This window comes from Hylobates moloch, unplaced genomic scaffold (genome assembly GCF_009828535.3).
Source record: "Hylobates moloch isolate HMO894 unplaced genomic scaffold, HMol_V3 SCAFFOLD_20, whole genome shotgun sequence".
NCBI classification, from domain to species: Eukaryota; Metazoa; Chordata; class Mammalia; order Primates; family Hylobatidae; genus Hylobates; species Hylobates moloch.
In genome coordinates, this window is record NW_026652295.1 from 25683141 (window position 1) to 25697452 (window position 14312).

A 14312-nucleotide genomic window follows, 5' to 3' on the forward strand; every position below is an offset into this window, starting at 1 on the left:
CTCTGGGTCCTGGTTCTTCCAGGATTGGCAGGTACACTATGTCCATAAAGAATCTTTCTGAAGTGACCCTTCCTGTCTTTTTTTCCCTCCCAGGACACAGTATGATTAGGTTAGGTCATTACTATCTAACCTGGCACACCCCAGTAGAACCTGATTTCTTGCTAAGCTACCCCATGGCCAACTGATCCTCTTCCTTCTCAGAACACACATGTTTCCCTCCTGCTCAGATCACCTTTGGCAGAGGTTGAGGCCTGGCTTAGCTGGATGCTTCTTGCACAAGCTGCTTCAAAGCCCTGGGCCTTATTTCTTCAAATAAAAATATGAAGCTGGGTCTCATCCTGGGTGGCCATCCTCTTAGACCCTTGCATCCTTCTCTTCTGTCCTTTCCCAACAGCTGCCCAGTCCTGGTTGGAATATTCTAATACTGACATATTTACCCTCATGAGCCACTCAACCCAGAATCCAATTTTAATTATAATCCAGAAACATCAGGTGATGAGTGAGGCTGCTGTACGAGAATGGGACAGTTCAAGTGTCAATTCAATAGTAAAAACAGTTCTTAGGGCTTTCTTTATCTTATTCTCATCAAAGAGCTTTCTCTGCAGAAGGGACCTACTGGTTCCTCCTTCCTGGTCCTTGATCTTCTGACCTAGAGTGGCTTAATCGTGCTGCCACCTCTCTCTCGAACTCTGGTGCCGAATGATTCCAGGAACTGGGCCATGCTGTGGTGGGAATGACCTTACCCTGAACATTTCACTCATGCATTGAACAACAGCTGACAGCAGAGCTTAGAGCTGGGCCTTGCAAGGAGAGAAGAATCACATCCTGCAGAAGTCTGTCCTGAGGAACAGGTACTCCAGTCACAGCAAAGACACAGTTGATACCTGGATAACAATAATACAAGACAGGACATGGTAACAGCAAAAGATATGGGTGTCAAAAGAGGCTGAGAACCCTTTGGGCAGGAACTTTCAGAGTTGTTCTTGGAGGAAGTAGGCATGAAGGCTGGGCAGGATTTCAAGGGGCAGAGATGGAGCAAGCAATTCAAGTGAAAGGCATGGCATAGGAAAGGGAGCGCTGGCCACAGGGAGTGCAATGTTGCGATGCAAGGCCACTGTGGAGCCATTGCTAGCATATTAACTGCAAAGTTTTGAATTGAATCAGAAGGGAATTGGAGACCTCCAGACTAAGCATTTATTTATGTATATTTTATTATTTATTTAGTTATTTATTTTGAGGCAGGGTCTCACTTTGTCACCCAGGCTGGAGTGCAGTGGCATGATCTCGGCTCACCCTAACCTCCACCTCCCAGGTTCAAGCCATTCTCCTGCCTCAGCCTCCTGAGTAGCTGGGATTACAGGCATGTGCCACCACACCCAGCTAATTTTTTTTTTTTTTTGGTAGAGACGGGGTTTCATCATGTTGGCCATGCTGGTCTTGAACTCCTGACTTCAAGTGATCTGCCTGCCTCCTCCTCCCAAAGTGCTGGAATTATAGGTGTGAGCCACTGCACCAGTTCCAGACTAAGTATTTAGACATTTGAGGGGATTATTGACAACTGGGCCTCGGGAAGATTATTCTGGAAGATATCTATACAAGACAAGATTGGATTCTGTCGGGGAGGGATTATGTTCGTGGGGAGGAGGATATGTGTGCTGGTGTGTGTGTGTGGTCCTTGGACCTAACCCCACCACCTACTGGCAGAAGGTCAAGGTCAACTGAAAGTCTTTGCTCACTTCAATCTTCTGCCTCCACCAGAATACCACCTCCCCGTGGGAAAGGGTTTTTAATCCTCACTCAGTATTCTCAGCACCTCTTATCCAATAGCTTTGGAATGAACAACAAGACCTTCATAACAGCCACTGCAACTGCTGTCTCCTTTCCTTTGCTACCTCTCCCGCTCCAGCCATGCCTGCTTCCCCCAAGGCCTCCCGCGGGCCAGGCCCAACCTCCAAAGCCAGCAACTTGAACAAGAGTCCTCTGGCTTTGGAAAGACGGCGGCTTATGTTTTCCTCCTCATGTTTCCTCCCCAGCAAAATCACTCTCTACATAGAGAGCCCTCTCCTCGTCAACACCAGCAAAGCCACTGACACCTTGGGGAATCTCAAGGCTTTGTAAAAGAACGGAAGGAAAGAAAGAAAGAAAGAAGAAGAGAAGGAAGGAAAGAGAGAGGAAGGAAGGAAGGAAGGAAGGAAGGAAGGAAGGAAGGAAGGAAGGAGGAAGGAAGGAAGGAAGGAAGGAAGGAAGGAAGGAAGGAAGGAAGGAAAAAAGAAAGAAAGAAAAAGAAAGAAGAAAGCGAGAGAGAAAGAAAAAGAATAAAGTGAGAGAGAGACATATGAAAGAAAGAAAGAGAAAGGAAAGAGAGAAAGAGAGAGAGGAAGGAAGGAAGGAAGGAAAATAAAGGAAAAAAGTCTTGCTTCCAAACACAGAAAAGGAAATAGAAATACCTAATAATCCCAAAAGGTTATTTGCTGCTTGAGATTTGTGGGGTTTTTTTGTGTGTGTATTCTACCTAGTAACTGCTGAGAAATAAGGCTCGAGACACCATTGGCTGGTTCTGCCTCACTCGGCCAATCCTGGGGCTCTAAACTGCTCAGTGGAAACCTTGGGACTTTTTGGACACCCAGAGAACAGGTCCCAGATCCCGAGTCTGCAACTCCAAACATCGCGATTAATAGGAGGTGAACACAACTTTTCTCTTCTCTTTGGGATGCTTTGTTGTCTGGTGGTGACTGTGCCCATGGGTGAGTTGTAGCGGAAAATCGTCATGTGAGGATCAGAGGGGAAAAGAAAACAGAGGTTAATTCTAGAAGGTAGGGAAGGGAGGGGAGGAGCTACAGCTCCGGGGTTGGGGCGGTAGGTGGGGGCGGTAGGTGCGGGGAGGGGGATCTGCTCTGGACAGGAGAGGGGGTCCTGGGAGACAGGAAGCCTGGTGGGGAGGCGCAGCCTCGCCTGGCTTTACCTCGAGTGTCCCGACCTGGGTCTCGGGGAGGGGGAAGTGGAGGGAGGAGGGTGTGAAAGAATCCAGGGACAACTGAAGAAACCGGACTGTGGCCCGAGAAGTGAGCCAAGGAAGGAGGAAAACGGCCCCCTTGATCTCTGCATTGATGGCTTACTTATGGAATGTTTACGGAATCCCTCTCTCGGAGATACCTGAGTCTTGAGATGCAAGTGACTCCCAGAAGTTGGGGCACCGATGAGACCTACTTGAGTGACAGGAGAGTTTGGGCCGACCAGCACTGAGGTGCCAAGACTCCTAGGCTGATTCTCCTCCTCTGTAACTCTAGGCCTCTGGTCCCTGCCTGCCCTGGGTGCTCATGGAACCTGCTGCTGCTCTGCACTTCTCCCTGCCAGCCTCCCTCCTCCTCCTCCTGCTCCTCCTCCTCCTCAGCTTGTGTGCACTGGTCTCAGGTAGGGATGTGTGCCACTTGCTGCTGTCACCTCTCAGAAAGGAACATCAACCCTGTAGTCTGCAAAGGGAAAGAAGGAAGGACTGTGGAGTTGTTGACTTATCCTTTCATTCTGAACATGTTCACTGAATTTATACCAGCACTGTCCAAAAGAAACACAGTGAGGCACAAAGGTCAAGTGCATATACAAGTGCAAATCTTCAAAAAGATTTTTTTAAATTTTTATTTATTTGTTTATTTATTTAAGAGACAGTATATTGCTCTGTTGCCAGGCTGGAATGAAGCACATGGAGAATGAGATCATAACTCACTGTAACCTGAAACTCCTGGGCTCAAGGGATCCTCCCATCTCAGCCTCCCAAGTAGCTGAGAGTACAAGCAAGGGCCACCACACTCGACTAAGTTTTATTTTTTGTAGAGACAGGGTCTCACTATTTTGCCCAGGCTGGTCTCAAACTCCTAGCTGTTAAGGATCCTCCCACTTTGGCCTCCCAAATATCTGCAATTACAGGCGCAAGACCCTGTGCCCATTCTACTTTTTATTTTAAAAGGTAAAAACTTACTCGAAATAAATTTTAATAATATATTTTGTTTCATATAAATAATCACATATCAATATTTAAATGCTTAGTTAATAGAACTATTACCAATGAGATATTTGACATTTTGAAATTTTAAATCTTTATAATCTGCATGTGTTTTACACTTAGAGTTCATTTCTATTGGAACTGTTAAATAGCTAGTGGATAGACACCCTAATGGACAGTTCAAGTTTACACTACACTAAGGCACAGTGCTAGATTGCAGAATGTAGGAAAATCTCAGGGGCACAGGGGGCACAGGGTGCCCAGGGCGGGCTCCCCAGTGTTTCCTTCATGAAGCAGGAGCTGCCTCAATAGTTACTGCTCCCGGGGTGGGTGCTGCCAACCAGCCACAGCTACTGGTCACCAGAAGGGTTCTCAGCCCAAGAACCCCTGTGGCCTTGGAATATCTGCTTCCTTTCATCCCTGGATTTTTTTTTTTTTTTTTTTTTTGCCTTAGAAATGTGATAACTGTCATCCTTGTCTGATTCTGCCCCTTTGTTGAACAGCCCAGTTTACTGTCGTGGGGCCAGCTAATCCCATCCTGGCCATGGTGGGAGAAAACACTACATTACGCTGCCATCTGTCACCCGAGAAAAATGCTGAGGACATGGAGGTGCGGTGGTTCCGGTCTCAGTTCTCCCCCGCAGTGTTTGTGTATAAGGGTGGGAGAGAGAGAACAGAGGAGCAGATGGAGGAGTACCGGGGAAGAATCACCTTTGTGAGCAAAGACATCATCAAGGGCAGCGTGGCCCTGGTCATACACAATGTCACAACCCAGGAGAATGGCATCTACCGCTGTTACTTCCAAGAAGGCAGGTCCTATGATGAGGCCATCCTACGCCTCGTGGTGGCAGGTGCATCACTTCATTTTGCTTTATTACTTTTGCACAGTGTGACTTTTGGGGAAAGTTTCTCCCTTAACCTCAGGCCCATTGCAGACCAACGGATTTCTATCTGGCGTCCCCTTTCCACAGAGAGAGTGGCTTCCTCTTGCAAAAACGCCATGTGAGTGGGTTTGCCCTGCTAAGCTATGGGTTTCACTTCTTTTTTTTTTTTTTTTTCAAGACAGAGTCTTGCTATGTTGCCCAGGCTGGAGTGCAGTGGTGCGATCTCGGCTCACTGCAACCTCTGCCTCCTGGGTTCAAGCGATTCTCCTGCCTCAGCCTCCTGAGTAGCTGAGATTACAGGCATGCACCACCACACCCGGCTAATTTTTGCATGTTTTTAGTAGAGACCGAGTTTCACTGTGTTGGCCAGGCTGGTCTCAAACTCCTGATCTTGTGATCCACCCGCCTCGGTCTCCCAAAGTGCTAGGATTACAGGCGTGCTCCATCACGCCCAGCCTGGGCTTCACTTCTTCAGAAGCACACGCATTCCTCAGCTGAGGCCATGAGCAGGGGAAAATAGTTAATCTCGGAAAAGAAAGTCTTATGCCTGCCTTGGCACTGAACTGTGCACTTCTGAGAGTGAAAGGAGACACTGTCAAAAATTGTCCCAGGGCAATCAGAATCAATAAGAACTGCCCGGAGAACTGCAACATAAAATCTTATTTTTCGATAAATATTAATCTTGACATTTTCTTCTTTCCTGAAATACTGATTGCAGAGAGAGTGACTTTTATATAAATAGATGATTTTTACTAAAGCACAACTAAATATAGAAGCAAAATTATTTATAATTCCTGCTAACTCCACAGAGAAAGACTAAGAATTTAGCTGGGAAGAAATTGGCAAGGCTTCAGCATAGAAATGCACTTAAACTGGGATTTCTAAGAGTTTGTTAAAGTGACACTAAGTGATTACCTCAGTGTTGGAGTTAGTGTATTTTGCTTTAAAAGGTATATTTCAGGACTGAAAAAGCCTTTAAAGTGCAGAATAATTCATAGTGATATTTCAGTCCATCAGACTAGTGGAGGCAAAGACTAGGAAATTGGGTTCTTCCCAGGGGGCCCCAAATCATAACAGGTAGGAGATCCCATCTTTGCTACTCACAAAGGCAACCTTACATCTGATTAAAACAGAATATCGTGGACGGAGGGCTTCTTGACCCATTGTCATAACTGTGTTCACAGCAGCACTGCAGTGTTGCCCAGTAATGAATGGTTCTATGTGGCAGGGACCCACTACACTTTCTCTGTAAAACCAACCTGTCCTGGCCTTCGCCAGTCTGAATTGGGTTGCTGTAGGACTTTTTGTTTGCTTGCTTATTGTACTCTGTTTGTTGGATTGGTTGGTGGCTGATTTTTCCCTTAAATCTATTGTGTCATGCTTACCCGTATTGAACCTATGGAATGTTTTGTAGGACTTTGTTTTCTAATTTGCTGAGGTATTTTAATTTCTTTTCTAATTCAAGATTTCTGGGTGAGCCTTCAAATGCACAACTAGTTTTTTTCTCCTGACAAAAATTAAACAGAGCAGAAAGCACTAGGCTTAAGTGATTGCTTTAATTTTCTTTCTTTAACATAATTTGTTGGGAGACTTTACAAAGGAATTATTCAGGAGAAGTTTGGATGATCACACATGGCTGAAGGGTCTCCCAGGACCATGCTTTTGCAGCTCTCTCACTCTGGGTATTCTCTTTCATTGAAGGTTCTGGTAAAGATAGAATACATTTAGGATGAGCCTGAATTATTAGGATTTTTGGTGATGATCTCTGAAATTGAGGAGGCGATATGGTTATCTTAAGGATCCCAGGGGCATCCAGATATTTCTAATACATTGGTGTTCTTAAAGGACTGTAAGAAAATTCTCTATTGGATGGAACCTCTGGGAGGTAAGCAACTGTAAATTAGAATAAGAGATGGCTTTGCCAGCTAACTCTGTCTATTCTAAAAACCATCACCTCCTATGGAGGTAGATAGCCATGGTGATGTGAGGCCCTGAACTACACAGAAGTGTCAGTGACTTTGGTTCAAAAAGTTTCTTAAGATTTAGCCAAGGCTGAGCATGGTGGCCCATGCCTGTAATCCCAGCACCTTGGGAGGTCAAGACAGGTGAATTGCCTTAGCTCAGGAGTTTGAGACCAGCCTGGGCAACATGGCAAAACCCCATCTCTACAGAAAAAAAAAAAAAAAAGGAAAAAAAAAAAGATTCTGCCAACCTGATAGGTTTTTGTCATTAGTGTATTATTTTAGAGCTTCAGGAAATTGAGGTCTGCAGAGCAGTCATCCCAGGAGCAGAAAGTGAAATTCTCAACCTGCCTGTTGAGAATTTGGACACACCCTCCTGGAAGTGAGAAAATTAGTCTTTGCCAGAATAAATCGCACAGCAAACATTTATAGCAGACAGATAGATGCTTGGTGCTGTGATGGGGCCTTCAGGTGGAGCATAAAGAAAAGTGTGTAATGTGATCCTTTCTCTTCGAGATCTCACAATTTATTTTGCATATTGGTTTCCTGATGTTCTCCAAAACGAAGGGCCTTTCTAGCAACCATCCTTCAAGGTGCAGTAGGGGCTAAGACACCACTGCCTTTTGGCTGAGCCCTGGTCTCCCTTTCCAGGCCTTGGGTCTAAGCCCCTCATTGAAATCAAGGCCCAAGAGGATGGGAGCATCTGGCTGGAGTGCATATCTACAGGGTGGTACCCAGAGCCCCTCACAGTGTGGAGGGACCCCTACGGTGAGGTCATGCCCACCCTGAAGGAGGTTTCCATCGCTGATGCTGACGGCCTTTTCATGGTCACCACAGCTGTGATCATCAGAGACAAGTATGTGAGGAATGTGTCCTGCTCTATCAACAACACCCTGCTCGGCCAGGAGAAGGAAACTGTCATTTTTATTCCAGGTTAGTTCTCTGCCCTCTGAGACCTATCGAGTGTATGCAGGATCCTCAGCACCCAGATGGAGCCCAGAGCGGGGATGGGGGCAGCAGTGTGGGTGGAATGGTCCTGGGCCCTGAGGAGCTGGAGGTTGCAGCTGAGTTGAGGCATCTCCCCTCCTCACAAAGGGAGATTCAAAGAGTCCTAAAACACAAGAGTAGGAGCCTCTTCTCTGAGGGTAAACCTGGTCTTTTTTTTCTTGATTAGGTCTTTATGCTGCAACAATTGTAAAATATTAAGGACAACCATCAAACCTGGAGAGTAGTGTGAGTGGATGACTGTCTACACTTGGCATTCCTGTATGCTGCAGCCATCCCTTCCTGTCTATGGGACTTCCCAAAGGACAGAGCTGGGGAAATTCCCTATTAACAGACATTCATAAATGTATTCAACAAATGTTCAACAAGCATTTCTTATGTTTAAGACTGTACCGGAAACCAAGGGTCAATAATTGAACAAAATATATCAAAATTTCTCTCCTCAAGGAGTTCATATTCTAGAGAGAGACAGCAGCCAGGCACGGTGGCTCACGCCTGCAATCCCAGCACTTTGGGAGGCCGAGGTGGGTGGATCATGAGTTCAGGAGTTCAGGACCAGCCTGGCCAAGATGGTGAAACACCATCTCTACCAAAACTACAAAAATTAGCTGAGTGTGGTAGCAGGCACCTGTAATCCCTGCTGCTTGGGAGGCTGAGGCAGGAAAATTGCTTGAACCCGGGCGGCAGAGCTTGAGTCGAGATCGTGCCACTGCACTCCAGCCTGGGCAACAGAGTGAGACTCTGTCTTAAAAAAGAAAAAGAGAAAAAGAGAGAAAGAGAGAGAGAGAGACAGCAATATATGAAATAATTGAAACAAGTGATTAAATAAATAATTTTCTATATATTCTATCACATGGTAACGAGCATGTAGGAAAAATCAAGCAAAGAGAAAATAGAAAGTTCCAGGGGTGTGAGGCATCAGAATTATTAAGGTGGTCAGGGAAGACTTCACTGTAAAGATGGAAATTGAGCAACCGAGACAAGGAACCATTAGATGCTTAAGGACTGAGCAGCCAAGGTACAGGAAGAGCATATGCAAAAGGCCTGAGGAAGGAGCGTGTCTGGAAGTTTCCAGGACTCCCAGGAGGTGATGCTGGTGTGGCTGAAATGGAGTGAGTTCAGGAAGTAGGGGGAGAGGAATTCACAGAGTGCTGCAACTACATTGTATATGGCAGCACAGGCCACAAACAGGCTTTGGCTTTTAGAGTGAGTGAGTGGGAAGCATTGGAAGGTTTTGAGCAAATAATTAACATGATCTCACTTGGGCTGCTCTGCTGAGAATAGATTACAGGATAGGGCAGAACAAGAAGGAGGGCACTCTAGTATTCCAGGCGTGAGTGATGGTGGTTTGAGGCAGGGTGATGGCTGTGCTGACTCAGCATGGCTGATTAGTTTTATGCACCCTGGTTCTTTCCGTGGTGACTCCAGATGTTTCTGCTTTGCCCCCTTCTGGGCCCAGCCCTGGCAGTCACTGAGGTGTCAGCCAGTGTTGAGCCAGCATCGCTTTCTCCATCTGAGGTTTCTGAGGGAGAAGCCAACAGAACAGGTGGCTGAGGTGCTCTTCAGATGTGCTCTTAGGGGCACTGTCATCCAGATGTTCTATTACAAACTAAATGGACTTTTCTGGCTGCCTTTTCAGAATCCTTTATGCCCAGCACATCTCCCTGGATGGTGGCCCTAGCTGTCATCCTGACCGCATCTCCCTGGATGGTGCCCACGGCTGTCATCCTGGCTGTTTGCATCATCTTCATGGCTATGAGCATCTGTTGCATCAAGAAACTTCAAAGGGAAAAAAAGATTCTGTCAGGGGAAAAGGAAGTTGAACAAGAGGAAAAAGAAATTGCACGTAAGGAATTTGTAAAGAAAGTGTGGAAAAATAGAAAGAAATTCAAAAAGAAAAGTTAAATGAGTAGGAGGACAATTGACTGTCATAGAAAGGCCACAGCTCTCACAGGTACCGGCTTAGGGAAGAGAGAGAGGAAATGCACAGCAGGAGCCACAAGGGCTTGGAACTCTCATGTCATAAGAAGTAATCATTCAGAGCTTTCTTTCTTCCATGCTACACACATTGCATTCATTCACCTGGCTATATGCACCACTACATGGCTGAACAAAAGTTCAGACAAAAGTCTAACAATGTGCTGATACTACCGAGCCATCTGATCATACATCATTGCTGGTTTCTGACTGTTCCCTAGGCATAAGGGAAGCGTGACGTTGGTGTTCGTAGAAAGGACGGTTCCTATGTTGTTTACTACAAGCTCAATTTCTCTTAGTTCTTCTGTTGAAGACATGATTTTGTTGCTGTATTTTGTTTTCAGAGCAACTTCAAGAAGAATTGCGTAAGTTTAGACTTTCCTGAACTACTCCGTGTACAATTTGTGTTCTGCTTACTTCGCAGTGTCTCATGACATTCACCTCTGTCTGTCCCTTGCAGGATGGAGAAGAACATTCTTACATGCTGGTGAGTGCCTCTGATGTTCTCTCAGATCTCAGCTTTCTCCCCACTAGCCAGTTAACAGGACTTCTTAGAGGAGATGAGCAAGGGGCCCAGGGCTAGGCGGGAACCATAGAGAACTGGGGTCAGTTCATCAACAGTGTCCCAGCAATGATGCATCATGGCTCTTCCGTCAGGGAATCCCGGCCGCTCTTAGTGAACCCTGAAGTTTACGTCCAGGACCCTTTCTGTTTTGGAATAATTTAATGCATGATTATCAAAGATTTCCCATGCATAGTAGCCCCTCCAAGAGTTACGTTTCAGAAGTTATTGCTCCTTGATTCTGGATCAATTTGAAAGAAGATAATGCTGTCTTAGCAATTTATATCCTGGGAATGGTATAGACTGTGCACAGTTGAAGACCCATGTGAGGAAGAGGCCATAAGGGTCCCCAATAAGCCTGATGCAATGGTGTACAAATAGGTGGCCAGAAATACCTTTCTGCTTCTAAGAGAGCACGATATTCTGCATGTAGTCTGCTAGGGGAGGGGGTTTAGGTGAGTGGGAGGGTGAGTGGGAGAGCACGGAGAAACCAATCGCCCACTTTCAGTGAGTTCTTCTCATCTTGTGATTCGGCACCTCTGCCTGTCAGCACCAAAGAATCCAAACTTTACCAGATACCAGGGCCCATGGACCTTTCCTCTTTGGTGAGTTTCAAAATTGCCACTGTCATTTTGGGACACAATCACAGCTTGTCACAATCAGACACATCAACTTGTAGAAAAGGGAAAATCATTTTAACGCAGTAGAAAGGTAGACTGAATAAGTAAGAATGCATGCAGAAGGTAGAGGTTTGCAGAATGCTCAGCTCCTGGGGCATTTCCTGTATGGGAGAAGTCATCCTGGTAGATGTCAAACCCATATTGTTAAAGCAAAACTGGATTGAAGTATTTCCACCCTAACTGCCCACACACCCCTCAGGCACCAGGTTTTCTTTTGCACACATTTATTCTCCTTCTTTATCCTTTGAAGGGTCCCCTTGTCAGCCACTTAAATCAGTTGTCACCTATTAAAACAACCTATAGGACCAATGAAGAGGTCCTTCACCACCTAGGACAGTGTGTAATGAGAGACTCACTTAATTGATCCATTGAGAGGAGTGTGGGGGAAAAATAGGAGATAAAGCTTCTGTGATGGTTTAAGCCAAGTTGGAAAGTTTCTAACTAAATAAAGTCCCAGAGATCATATGTCTTGAATAGAAAAGGGATCAGATCTTAGAATGCTGAGAAAAACTGGGAACCATTAATTTTGGCTCATTTCCTAAACTCTCTGGATTTCATAGAGCCACAGTTCTTCTTAACCTGGGGGCACTGCTTCTGTCTCTGGAGAGATAGAAGTGCAGCTTCAGTGATCCTCAGGGTATGAGCTGCCTGGGATCAGGGTGCCTTCATGGAAATGGCCACTACATGGGGAACCCCCTTCAGCTTTCTGAGACCTCTCTGGGGACCAGGAACCACACAATCCCCAGGGTTCCTGAGACCCCAGGCATAAACCTGAGACTTTCTTTGCAGCTGATGTGGTCCTGGATCCAGAGACCGCTCATCCCGAGCTCTTCCTGTCAGAGGACCGCAGAAGTGTGAGGCGGGGCCCTTACAGGCAGAGAGTGCCTGACAACCCAGAGAGATTCGACAGTCAGCCTTGTGTCCTGGGATGGGAGAGCTTCGCCTCAGGGAAACATTACTGGGAGGTGGAGGTGGAAAACGTGATGGTGTGGACTGTGGGGGTCTGCAGACACAGTGTTGAGAGGAAAGGGGAGGTCCTGCTGATTCCTCAGAATGGCTTCTGGACCCTGGAGATGTTTGGAAACCAATACCGGGCCCTGTCGTCCCCTGAGAGGGTTCTCCCTTTGAAGGAGTCCCTTTGCCGGGTGGGCGTCTTCCTGGACTATGAAGCTGGAGATGTCTCCTTCTACAACATGAGGGACAGATCACACATCTACACATGTCCCCGTTCAGCCTTTACTGTGCCTGTGAGGCCCTTCTTCAGGTTAGGGTCTGATGACAGCCCCATCTTCATCTGCCCTGCACTCACAGGAGCCAATGGGGTCACAGTGCCTGAAGAGGGCCTGACGCTTCACAGAGTGGGGACCCACCAAAGCCTGTAGAATCAATTCCTTGGACTCATAGCCATGCAGATAAGCCCTGGCCATCTCAGCAGCCACCGCACAATGCCCCTAATGAAAGACACGCCCTCCTCCCCTCTGGTCATGTAAGAGAACATCTTCCAGCTGCCTTTTTCACACCCACTCCAGCCCTCAGCCCCAGTTTTCTCCTCCTCACTAGGCTGTGGCTTTAGTAGTTCCTTTGCTTGTGATTATGGGATGGGATTCAGGCATAGGGAACTAGTTGTTACACAGCTCCCAGCCAAGAAGAAAGTGAGAGAAGCTGTTGGGCAGCGAACCTGCTGTTTAACATCAGGATGACCACATTAAGCCCAATATGCCAGTTGGCACCAGATGCTGTGGACTTGGAATGAGGTCAACAGGGTTCACCAGGATGAGAGAGGAGAGAGGAATCCACAGGACCACCAGAAGGGAGAGGGAACCAGATATGCAGGTCAGAGATAGAGGAAGTGGAACCAGAGAGCTGGGAGGGACCAAGGTTGTAAGGGTGGCTAAGTCCCACCATAACAGCTAAAGGGTCCTGGGAGATGATGGCTCATTTCCACCCAACCCCAGGATTTCCACAGCACACACCCACAGGCCTGGACCTGGGACAAAGATGAGTGAAGAACATGGACTCATGTGGATGTAGTTTGGCTCAGATGTCCCTGCAATAAACAAGGGGTCAGTACTTAGTCCCTGAGTGTGGTTGAGGTTTGAGGTCCTGGTCGAGCAGGGCAGTACTGGACCAGGTCTGTGTCAGCATTCAGGTTCAGTGGAGACACCAGTGGTTTCAAAGGTCCTGATCTAATTATGTTTTTAGACACTTAGAAATTATTGAGGACCTTAAAGAGCTTTTGTTTGTTTGGGTTAATATTTGTTAATATTTATGGCATTTGACATTGAAACAAAAATTTAAAATGTTATCTTTTAATTTATGTTAAAATAGCATGAATAAATCAATTATAGGTTAATGTAAATAGGATGTTTTGTGAAAAAGCAATCTATTGTGTCCAAATAAAAGAAAAAGAAGTGTGACACTGGTTAACTTTTTCCAAATCTCATGTCTGGCTTAATAGAAGATGTTTGTATTCTCATATCTACCTTTGTATTAACCCTATTGGTGTATCATAGGTCATATTAGCTCAGAAAAACTTTACTGCACCTTACTGAGGGAATGAGATGAAAAACGATTAATGTTTCATTATTATTATTGTGAAAATAGTATTAACATTGGGGACTCCTTAAGAGTACATCAGAGTTCTCCCTAGGAATCCCAAAACCACATTTTGAAACTAGAATAGTGGATCCTGGAAGTTAATCCATGTGCTGGTTAATTTTAGATGTCAACTTGACTGGATTAAGGAATACCTAGACAACATAATTTCTGGGTGTGTCTGTGAGTGTGTTTCCAGAAGAGAAATTCCAGGGGAATTCTCCCCTCCTGTTAGCTGGGGGCCCAATGCAACAAAAAAGGCAGAGGAAAGGCAAATTCTTCTGTCCCCTGAGGCATTCTTCTTCTGCCCTTGGACATCAGAACTCCTGGCTCTCCGGCCTTTGAACTTCAGGATTTGTACCAGGAGGCCCTGGGTTCTCAGGCCTTTCGCTTTGGACTGAGATTTACACAATCGGCTTCTCTACTTCTGAGGCTTTCGGACTTAAACTGAGCCATGCTACCAGCATCCCAGGGTCTCCAGCCTACAGACGGGCTGTCATGGGATTTCTCAGCCTCCATAATCACATAAGCCAATTTCCCTAATAAACGCCCACTCATCAAATATATATGTATATCTGTATTGTATTGGTTTTGTCTCTCATGAGAACCCTGACTAATACAATCAGGCATCTAAAATTCTGGCTTGCATGG

General features: G+C 46.1%; 1 protein-coding gene across 5 annotated transcripts; it reads left to right on the forward strand.

The window, feature by feature from the left end:
* Positions 1-2611: 2611 nt before the first annotated feature.
* Positions 2612-13329, forward strand: BTN2A2 (butyrophilin subfamily 2 member A2). Of its 5 annotated transcripts, none has more exons than XM_058432316.1 (8): positions 2631-2744; positions 3288-3411; positions 4501-4848; positions 7494-7775; positions 9487-9693; positions 10169-10189; positions 10285-10311; positions 11856-13329. In XM_058432316.1, exons 2-8 carry the CDS (start codon positions 3318-3320, stop codon positions 12446-12448), a joined length of 1572 nt encoding a protein of 523 aa, XP_058288299.1. In that variant the 5' UTR covers positions 2631-2744; positions 3288-3317; the 3' UTR covers positions 12449-13329. The 5 variants fall into 5 exon arrangements, with proteins under 5 accessions (XP_031996496.1, XP_058288299.1, XP_058288300.1 ...); XM_058432317.1 differs by having other exon boundaries at positions 10895-11959; XM_032140605.2 differs by lacking the exon at positions 10169-10189 and having other exon boundaries at positions 2612-2681; positions 10249-10311.
* The last annotated feature ends 983 nt before the right edge of the window (positions 13330-14312 follow it).

Bases quoted from the DNA above. Each gene is read 5' to 3' on its own strand.
- BTN2A2 (XM_032140605.2), top strand. From the start codon at position 3,318: ATGGAACCTGCTGCTGCTCTGCACTTCTCCCTGCCAGCCTCCCTCCTC. The intron at 9,694-10,248 runs GTAAGGAATTTG...CTTACTTCGCAG, and splicing joins AGAGGAAAAAGAAATTGCAC to TGTCTCATGACATTCACCTC. The intron at 10,312-11,855 runs GTGAGTGCCTCT...CTTTCTTTGCAG, and splicing joins AAGAACATTCTTACATGCTG to CTGATGTGGTCCTGGATCCA.